Source organism: Equus caballus, chromosome 11, assembly GCF_041296265.1.
Source record: "Equus caballus isolate H_3958 breed thoroughbred chromosome 11, TB-T2T, whole genome shotgun sequence".
NCBI classification, from domain to species: Eukaryota; Metazoa; Chordata; class Mammalia; order Perissodactyla; family Equidae; genus Equus; species Equus caballus.
In genome coordinates this window covers 35498085-35509072 of record NC_091694.1, presented here as the reverse complement: position 1 = coordinate 35509072, position 10988 = coordinate 35498085, and the positions used below count along the sequence as shown (strand labels likewise).

General features: G+C 42.6%; 1 protein-coding gene across 1 annotated transcript in view; it reads left to right on the top strand.

Moving 5' to 3' along the window:
* Nucleotides 1–5738: 5738 nt before the first annotated feature.
* PPM1D (protein phosphatase, Mg2+/Mn2+ dependent 1D) overlaps nt 5739–10988 on the top strand; it is a 53897-nt gene continuing 48647 nt past the window's right edge. The window contains exons 1-2 of the mRNA XM_014737018.3: nt 5739–5830; nt 6586–8635. Of these exons, the coding sequence (XP_014592504.2) occupies nt 8179–8635 (457 nt within the window). The 5' untranslated portion in view covers nt 5739–5830; nt 6586–8178. The remainder of the gene's footprint in view (nt 5831–6585; nt 8636–10988) is intronic.

Below are 10988 nucleotides of genomic sequence, written 5' to 3'. Positions count from 1 at the left end.
ATATGATTAATCAGTGGTCTCCAGTGCCTGTAAAAAAGACACTGATGCCCAATGCATGCTGAACCTTTGGGGCTAGACTTCAATTCTCCAACACATCCACACACCATTGCTCCCACATGTTGAGTCAATGCTGGTTCACAAACCTGTTTGTCCCAGTTGTTCCTGTTTAATTACATTTTTAATTAGATGTTGCATAACATGAGAAAAAATAAGTTCTCTCTATGAGAATTAAATTGAATGCTTTAGAAAGATTTAATAGAGACAAATCAATAAAAACAACTGCTGCAAATTAGGTATGGGTGAGACCACAGTAAAAAACTGATGGTGGCTTGGGTAAGTGATAAAATCCAGAAGGATTCTGCGTTGAGAGCACTTTGCATATGTTTTTAAGCTCTTGTTCCACTTTAAAGAAGTCAAAACTGAAAGTCATAGGTGATCCACTACTGATGTGGTTTATAAAAAAAGGAGGGATGCTGAACTCCAAACAGTGGAGTCATATTCAAAATAAACATCTTAGGCCTACATCAAAAGATAGGTAAGTGAATATACGTTAATGTAAGTTAAAATAAGATGTTTAAGGTACATATGTATATGCATGGTGAAAGCTGTAAATTAAGCAGAGAGGTCAGTGAGCAAGAGACTTGGAATTGAATTTGGTAATTAGGAGGTCAGAGAGGATGGTTCAGGAAGGTAAATGGGATGGAGGCAAGATAATAGGAGAGTGGGGTGAGAAAATTTAATCAAGAAACTTAACAGAAATAAATCATTAACGACAATAAGAGCTAACATTTATTGAGTGCTTATTGTATTCAGGCACTATCCTAGACATTTTCTCTGCACTATCTATTTTTTTTACAACGACTTAGGAGGTAGGTACTAAGCAACTTGTGCCAAGTTAAACAGCTAGAACGTAAAATAGATTTTTCTGTTAAAGCACATGCTGGGGGTGGAAATCTCAGGATTTTTCTTTTTTCTTTTCCTTTTTTTTCTGTGAGGCACATTGGCCCTGAGCTAACATCTGCTGCCAATCCTCCTCTTTTTGCTGAGGAAGATTGGCCCTGAGCTAACATCTGTGCCCACCTTCTTGTGTTTTACATGTGGGACACCTGCCTCAGCATGGCTTGATAAGCGGTTCATGGGTCTACCCCCGGGATCTGAACTGGTGAACCTCGGGCCACCAAGACAGAGCATGTGAATTTAACCTCTACGCCACCTGGCCAGCCCTCTCAGGATTTTTCTGACGAGAGCCTATCCTAGTGAAAAAAAGAAAAGGAGTAAATCAAAAGCAAACGATAAGTTGTTAAGTGTTCCTGCTACCTGGCTAACAGATGTTTTAAAAATACAAGCTTCCCTTCTTTAAATAGGTGATTTAATAGTTCACCTTTAGAAGTCAGTTCTGAAGTCTCTTCTAAGTTCACTCAAGTCCCACACACCGGATGGAGGAAGAAAGTGTAAAAAAAAATCATGTTATGCCTTATAGCTCAGCACAGAGGAGGCAGTGAGTGTTCTAAAATAATCTGCTCCTACCCTAGCTCAGAAACCAAAATTATCTTGCTAGTACCTAAAGACAAATGCAATGTTTAAATTTTACTAGTTTCTGTCTTAAAGGAGGTCTCTGATTTTGTCTCTAATCCTGAGGGGTACACTATTTGAGGCTTAAAATCTTCTCCAACAGAAGCACAGTAAACAGTAAGTCTGAGTAAAACTAAAGCACATAGTAATTACTTCAAGAAAAAGAACTCTTTTTCCAAATTAAACAAATAACTTTTGTTTAACTTTTCAGAAAAATGAGAAAGATGGAACTTTCCATCAAGGAAAAGCAATAAATTCAAAAGTAGGCCAGATCTCTTTAGAAAACAAGGCTAAGCTAAGTGTATAAGTAGAGTTATCTGAAGAGAAAATGTATAAATGTACCTTCCACATTAATGACTCCGAAACCAGTTATCTGTAGAAAACATGACAGATTGAATTTCCACGGCTAATTAAGAACACAGACATGTTTGACACCTTTGGGACTCTGGCAGCAGTGATTCTAATTTTGTGTCTCCCACCAATTTACATTTGTGCACAATGAATGTGACAGTGGTAGCCAGATAAGACTGATTATTTTGTTAAATACTGAGTTGCAAAAACAACAGGGTCAGAGTAAAGGCAGGGTTACAGAATTTAACCTCTTGAGACACATTAACTCTCCGTTCTAAATACCCAAGGTGGCTCTCATAGATGAACAATGGACTGCTACTTAGTAGATGTCACTGATATTTTCTAGCTATGGGAAGAAACAATAGCAAATTAATTAGATTCTTATTTTGCTTCTAAAATTAATTCTTACAGTGTATGTTTGAAGATGTGGAACTCAATAATTAAAAGGAAGATATGACTCCCAAACCAACAAATTAGTAGAAAGTATAGTTAACCCTGAAATAGATCCAAAGGTATACTAAAAACTTACTATCTAATGGAGTATCACTAACCAATAAAAATATGGATCATTTCACAAAAGTCATTGGGAAACACATGTATTTGAAAGATTAAAAGTCACTCCATGCCAAAATAATTCCAGATAAACTTGAATGTAAAAACACACTATAACTGTAAAAATACTAGAAGAAAATATGAAATTTTAATCCTATTTAATTGATCTTAGAAGTGAAAAGGCATTTCAAGCATAAAACTACTGGAAATATTAAGAAAGTTCAAGAGGTTGTAAGCATATTCTATCCCATATTTTCTTCTAATATTAAAAAAAATCACTATTATAAGCAATGCTGCTATGAAATTCCTTATATATGTACCTTTTGTAAAGATGACTGTTTGGTAAATTCCTAGCAGTGGAACTTCTAGGTCAAAGGATATATGTAGTTTAAATTTCAGTTGATATGGACTGAGATAGAAATATCAAATTAGGGGGCTGGCCCTATGGCCTAGTGGTTAAGTTCGGTGTGCTCCATGTCAGTGGCCTGGGTTCAGTTCCCAGGCATGGACCTACATCACTTGTTGGCAGGCATGCTATGACAGTGACCCATATACAAAAAAGAAGAAGATTGGCAATAGATGTTAGCTCAGGGCAAATCTTCCTCAAGAAAAAAAAATCAAATTGCATTCCCAATAATAGTTAAGGAGAGTGCTTGTCTCTAAATCTTTCCCAGCCCAAGGTATTGTCAAACTTATAAGTTTTTTTGCCAATCTGATAGGTGAGAAATATCTCATTGTTTCATATTGCACTTTGACATTTTTTTCTTAATTTAGCTCTTTAATCTACATGCCATTTTATTTTAAAGCTGGTATGAGTTAAGGACTTCACCATCTTTTCCCCCTCAAGGATAGCAAGTTGTCCCAACAAAAGGAGAGCCAGATGTCCTAACATCAGTTAGTGAAGAATCAGTCCTTTTCTCAATTATTTGAAATGCCATATCCATCATACGTTCCTTCACATATTTACATTGATCCTTTTCTGGACTCTCTGTTCTATTCTATCGATCCATGGCCATTTCTCTGCCACTGCCAACTTTATAAAATATTCTGATATCTGCAGGGCAACTAACAATCTTAATTTTCTTCTTTTTTTTTTTTAAAGATTGGCACCTGAGCTAACAACTGTTACCAATCTTTTTTTCCTTTTTTTTTCCTGCTTTATCTCCCCAAATCACCCCCGGTACACAGTTGTACTTCTTAGGTGCAGGTCCTTCTAGTTGTGGCATGTGGGATGCTGCCTCAACGTGGCCTGACGAGCGGTGCCATGCCTGTGCCCAGGATCCCAACCGCAAAACCCTGGGCCACCACAGCCGAGCATGTGAACTTAACCACTCGGCCACAGGGCTGGCCCCTTGATTTTCTTCTTTTTCAATAACATCTTGGCTATTCTTGTCCATTTCCTCTTCTGGATAAACTTTAGAATCAACTTGTCAAGTAAAAAAAAAATCCAGCTGGGATTTTGATTAAAATTATAATAAATTTGTGGATTAATTTGGGACAAATTAAGCTTTTCATTTAGGAAAATGGCATGATTTTGCACTTATTCACATATTTATTTTTTCCTTTAGTAAAGTTTTATAGTTTTCTTCATATCAATTTTACACATTTCTTGCTAAATGAACGAGTTAATTAATCAGTTCACTTCACAACTTTTTGTCCTAGGTTCAGGGGATATAATGATGAACAAGACAAGTTCCCTGTTCTCATGGAGCCTATATTCTAATTGAGAGAGACAGTCAATAAGCAAATAAATAAATAAAAAAGATCAGATAGTGACAAGTCCTCTGCAGAGAATTAAAACAGGGTTCTGTGATAGATATTGAGTGGCTACTGTAGACAGGATGGTTAGGAAAGTCCCTTAATATTTACACTGAGATCTGAATAGCAAGCAAATTTCAGCCTTGTAAAGTTGATAGAAGTGGGGGGAGCATTCTAAGGAGAGGGAACAACTAATGCAGAAAGCTCTAAGGCCCTAACAGCTTGGCCTGGTCAGGGAACAGAAAGAAGGCCACTGAGGCTGGGTAGTAGTGGGGAAGGGGGAAACTGTTATGAAATGATGTTAGACATTTAGGGACAAAAGAGATCATATGGGCTTTCATATGGAGTTTGCATATTATTTTCAATATGATGGGAGGTCACAAAGTATATTGAGTAAAGGAATAACTTGATCTGATTTATGGTTTTGAAGGATCACGGTAGCAGCTAGTGGAAAAAGGATTGCAGATGGTCAAGAGTGAAAGAAAGGAGACTTGAGGAGACTAATGTAGTAATCCAAGTACAGAATGGTAACAGTGGCTTGGACTGGGATGGCAGTGGTAGAGGCAGTGAGAAGTGGTGAGTTCAGTATTGATTTTTAAGATTTAGTCCAAAGGGTTTGCTGATGAATTAGAAGGATTGGAAACTGATGGGAGTAGGGAGGGGGAAGGAGAGCGGAGGAAAGAGAGGAATAAAAAACTCCTGTTTTTCAGCTTGAACAGTGTGATGGATGGTGATGCTGACTGACGTGGATAAGACTGAGGGAGGATGGGGCCGGCCTGGTGGCGCAGCGGTTAAGTGTGCACGTTCTGCTTCGGCAGCCCGGGGTTTACTAGATCCCGGGTGCAGACATGGCACCACATGGCAAGCCATGCTGTGGCAGGCGTCCCACATATAAAGTAGAGGAAGATGGGCACGGATGTTAGCTCAGGCTAATCTTCCTCAAAAAAAAAAAAAAAAAAAAATAAGTGATAGATATCTATGTGGAACTGTCAAGTGTGCAGTTGCATATAGAGTCTGGGATTCAGGGTAAAGTTCAGGCCTGGGGATTTAAACTTGGGAGCCATCAGCAGGTGGTTTTTAGAGCTACCGTCCTGGATGGCGTTACCTACAGAGAGTGTATAGGTAGAGAAAAGAGCCCATGACAAAGCCCTGGGTACTCCCAACAAGCTAAAGTCTAGAACGGGAGAAATTAGCAAAGGAAAATGAGAAGGGGTGGTCAGTCAATGAGGTAGGAAGAAAATCAGGATAGTATCATCCCTTACAAACCAAGAAAAGAAAGTTTCAAGAAGGAAGCAATGGTTTGACTTGCTACTAAGTTTCAAGAAGGAAACAATTGTTCCCCCTTGCTACTTCAGTTGGAACAGACTTCAACCAGAACAGAAGAGTCATCATTAGCTTTGGAAACACAGACCTCCGGTTCGTCTGGTTATGTCATAAAAACAGTCTTAGTGGCACGACAGGGATGGTTGCTTGATTGGAATGGGTTAAGGATGCATTGTGAGGTAGGAATCAGAAGTAGAATCTAGATAGACACAACTCTTTCAAAAATTTTTCCTGTGAAGTGGAGCAGAGAAATGGGGTAATATTAGGGGTCAAGGTGGGTTTTTTGTTAAAATAAAAACCAGAACATGTTTGTACACAAATGGAAATGACCCAGTAGAAAAGGAGAAAGTGCTGAGGTAGGAGCAAGTAGGATAATTGGTGGAGCCAAGCTCTCGAGGAGAGAGGAGAAAGGCTCTAGAACACAAATGGAGGGATTGCTCCTAATAGTAGCAAGGCCACTTCGCCACGAAGAGGAACTGCGAAGACAAAATGAAGGACGGCAAATGTGGATAACATTTTGAAAAATGTTAATGGCTGAGAAGTGACAAAAATAGTGGAAGAAAGGAAGACAGCGAGTTATGAACAAATGACAGGGGAGTTACCAGGGATCAGTAGGTGACAGCATCTTGGTATAGTGGCAATTGGTGTTAACTTTAAAACAGCTTGGGTTTTTGAAGGAGGAAGGAAGGAGAAATGATTTGGAGGCAACATGAGGAGCAGGTTGGAAGATGAGAATACCTGTGAGAGAAAAAAATAAGCTCCTCACTTGAAAAGTTGCAAAGAGGGTAGTTTTGTCAGGTGGTAAACCAGTTTTCAGTTGGAACAGGAAGTTGATGGGAAGATTTAGAGAAGAGGTGAAGAATAAAGGGGAAATGGCTGATAACAGATGTTTAAAGTGTGGAGTGAAATGGTTAGGATTATAAAGCGTGATGGAATTATCTTTTCATAATCTCTAAGTGGGGGGAGGGATGGTGGGCAAACTGTCTGGGATGAATACTACAGAGCTACATAAACTGTTCTGTCTTGCAGGTCCTGTGGTATGGAGGCTACTGGATTAGAATTGCTAATTTTCATTTAGGATTTTTGCATTCATAGTTATAAAATACGGTCTATAGATTTCCTTCTAGTGTTATAATTGTAGGTTTTGGTAACAGGATTATGATCCTCTTTCAAAACAAGCTGGGATTTTTTCCAAGTATTTTTACACTCTGGAACCATCTGGTGTACTGCATTTTTGGTGTAGGCGATATCTTGGACTACATTTTTAATTGATTTATTCAGATTTTCTACATTTTGAGCTGATTTTGCTTATTTACATTTTCATCGGTATAAGGATTTGTTTTCTATCCGTTTTTCTTGTGTCAACTGTGTGAGCATTTTTCCCATTCTCCTTTCTGTACTCGTATCACTCCATTTGAAAATCTCAAAGGCTGTCTAGGAAAGGGCACACAGGAGAGTTGATGGTGAAGCGGCCAAAAACTGAAAAAGTGAACTTTAAACTGGTTCACTACAGGAACATTTGCTGCTGAGAACATGCTAACCTGCCACCCTGAGGCTTATTTTAATTCCGCGGAAATCCATGCAGAGGTTTTAACGCTTAGATCGTAACCTACTGGGCGAAGGCGGGGACGGTAACCCGACTGTTAGAGCCCCGGCGGGCTTGTCAGTTTTGTAAGCTACTTTCAAGCGGTAACTCCAAGTGGTACTTCCAAAGGAGCACAACGCGGCACCCACGGCTAGTCGGAAAAAGTGCCCCGTTTAACAAAAGCTGAAAAGATCTGTTAAGAATTAGTGAAAATATTTTAATTCTCCGACATCTCTGGTTCTGTGAAACGAGCCTGCGTAGCTGATGGAAATTCCCCAAGTTTTCTTAACACCACAAACCGGACTGCCTCCCTCAGCTCCCAGTCGGATCCATCCCACCCAGACCCGGTTCGAGAGTGCCACACTTTCCTGCCGGTTCCCAAACGACCTTCCGAAGTGAGGTTTCCCGCCATTTCACTTCAAGGAATGGAGGGTCTTTCCCCTCAGATTCCCCACACTTGTGGGAGGCCCGAGCCCACACAGCTTTCCCCGCAAAGCAAGCAGCGGGACGCCAACGGCAGCAGGCTGCATTATGACCCAGGGGACTGAGCAAAAAGGGGACACCCTAAGTCGCTCGGTAAGCGCTCAGCATCTGCCGAAAACAAACCCCGCGAAACGCAACCAAAGCCGGCCGGGCGCGGGCGCCGAGCCCGCTGGGGGAGGAGCGAGCGCGGCCGTTGCAGGAGGAGCGAGGGCTGGGGGCGGAGGGCGGGTCACTCCAACGCGGCTCCCGATTGGCCAGACCGAGCGAGCCAAGTGACGCCAGCGGGGGAGAACGTCTGATTTGTGTGGTGGGCGCGGGCAGGCGGGGGAAGCGCGTTGCGCAGGCGCAGCTGCTCGGCTCCTCTCGCCCTAGCGCTCCGGCCCAGCTCTCGCGGACAAGTCCCGACATCGCGCGCCCCCCCCTCCGGGACCGCCCCCTCCTCGCTCTCGGCGTCGTCGAAGATAAACAATAGTTGGCCGGCAAGCGCCGAGGGTGCCTCCCGCCGCCCGGTTCGGCGGGCTGCGTGGGACCGGCGGGATCCCGGCCAGCCGGCCATGGCGGGGCTGTACTCGCTGGGAGTGAGCGTCTTCTCGGACCAGGGCGGGAGGAAGTACATGGAGGACGTTACTCAGATCGTGGTGGAGCCCGAGACGACAGCCGAAGAAAAGCCCTCGCCGCGGCGGTCGCCTCCGCAGCCGTCACCCTCGGCTCTTCCTGGCGGCGAAGTCTCGGGGAGAGGCCCGGCGGGGGCCGCCCGAGAAGCTCGCGAGCCTGCCCCGGACGCCGGGGCCTCGCCGGCTCCCGGCCGCTGCTGCCGCCGCCGCTCCTCTGTGGCATTCTTCGCCGTGTGCGACGGGCACGGCGGGCGGGAGGCGGCACAGTTTGCCCGTGAGCACTTATGGGGTTTCATCAAGAAGCAGAAGGGGTTCACCTCGTCGGAGCCGGCGAAGGTTTGCGCTGCCATCCGCAAAGGCTTCCTCGCTTGTCACCTCGCCATGTGGAAGAAACTGGGTAAGTTTCCAGGCTTGTCGAGCGCCCGCCTCTTTTGCGGGCAGTTGAGGGCTGGGGTAGCCGGCGCCGCCTGGACCCCCGGCGCCGAGAGCGCTGTCGAAGGGTACGTTGATGGGAGTGAAGACTCCCCTCTGTCTGATCGCGCTTCCCAGGGTGGAGGTCGGGCAGCCAGAGTGGCCTTGGGAAAGATACGATTGCCGTCTCCGTGCGGCCGCCCCTCGCTTTATTTCCACCCTCCAGGGATCAATGGGAAGAAGTCATTCGTGGCTTCCCTTTGGTGGCAGCCGGCGAAAACGTGTTTGAAACCTGGCGCCAGATTGGGGTCAAAAGATGAATCGAAGACTCGTTACTGCTTGGGTCACGCAAAGGAAGCGGGAGATAGCAAAAATTAGAGTGTGTTCTTAGAATCTGTCATAATTTTGCTCTTGAAGGACTTGTCCCTGTCGGTTGCCTCCTGCCGGTGGTGTCAGTGCTCCAGATTGACCCCAGGTGACTTGCAGTTGGAGTAAAGTTTAAGCAAGCTAATTTAGAAGGGCTAAAATGTAATCACCCAAGACTTAAAGTCTTGAAAGGCATTCGGTCGTGGGGATCATAAAATGTTTTTAGGATCTTTGTGCTTGTACTGCTTATGAAAAACAAATGCGCGGAGTGCGTTACCTCTTAGTCTGGCCCCACGTTTAGGGATTTGTGTTAAATTCTGCTACGGCTTTTTAACCCTCCCTCCTCCCCTTTTTTCATAGTTGCTTTAGCTCGTTGCTGTCAGCTAGTTCTCAACAGTTCCTAGTTAAAAGTACTTATGAGTTGTAACTACCTGTCAAAGTGGCAAGAGATAAGGAATTACTGACACGCTAAAAGGGAATAGAGACTTTAGTTTGTAAACATTCGGTGTAGTTGTAGTTTCATCTAAACTTTAAATGTCTTCTTAAGCAGCCAGTGTTGCTGTACCCAACATATGTTATCATACAGCATTATAGTTGCTTATCCAGTGCTGTCAATGAATGGCATGAATCTTTTTTAGAGAAAGATGCTTCTGTCACTAAAAAAATCCTCTTGTTTATGGCAGCATGGTGTTGGTTTATTTCCAGCAAAGGGACAGAGACATAGAGAAAAGAGTGTAAACGTTGGTCAAATATGTAGCATTTTTTAAAAAGGTATTGTCATAGAATTGTAGACTAGCTTTTTTCAATGTCTGTTTTCTATTTACCTGGCTTTCTGCCAAAAATTATTTGATTGACTCATAGAACAACCAGTCTGCCTGTGGGAGGCGTTTCCCATTCAATCCCAGAGGCCCCTATTATGGATTTGTTTTGTTTTTGTGTAGGCAGAGCAGAGCTGAAAGCACTGCGGTATATTCCAGAAATATGTCATTTCGTTGCTTGCAGGGCAACTGGGAGTGGACAGTAAGACAGCAAGATAGAGGAAGATAAGATGCAAACAGCTATTTAGAGTCCTGTTTACTTTGCAGCACACTTGGAGCCACATGAATTTGCTGTGTTTGAACTAAAAGGATAAAGTATAAACCCTGTTGCTTGAGCATTTTTGAATAAAGCAGGGGCCATCTATTACATGTGAATATGTATGTGTACTTTTTGAATCAGACTTTCACTCCTCTGAGGCGTAGTTTTGAGCCTTATACACCAAATGTTAAAGTTTGCTTTGTTCCATAGCTAAACCTTGTATTCCATCCTCAAAACTTGAATTAAAAAAACAGTATGCTGAGTATATGGAAGTCTTGACACAGGAGATGTAAGTTTTAAAAAAAATTGTATCTCAGTCCCAAATTCATGGATGGCTTCTCATTTTCTCTAAAATAAACTTCAGCTCTGCAGTTTGTAATCCATAGGCCAAGCCCTTCCCAGGCCACCCTCAGACTCCCTATTCAATTTTGTCTGTTTATCCACATTTCTATCACATTAGTCTACTCACCTTTTCCCAAGGCACACTGAATATTCCATTTTCTTGGATTCCCCTCCACCCCGCAAAAAAGAAAACTGAAAAATATATTCCTCAGTCTTCAAGTCAGTATGTTTTCTTCTGTGACGACTTCTCTTCCTTTTGGAGTTAAGCATCCTTTGTTTACTTTTGTAGTGCTCATTGGGTTATAGCAAACTTGGGTTCTCAAACTTTTTGCTTTCAGAACCCTTTGTACCCTTAAATGATTGATGGCCTCAAAGAGCTTTTGTGTGGGCTACTTCTTTCAATATTCACTGTATAAGAAATTAAAACTGAGAAATTTGTTTAAATGTTTATTAGTCTATTAAAAAATAAACATTATATGGCCATATATTTTTAAATGAAAAATCACTTTTTTCCAAAATAAGGAATATTGAAATAAGAAGTATTCTCATATGTG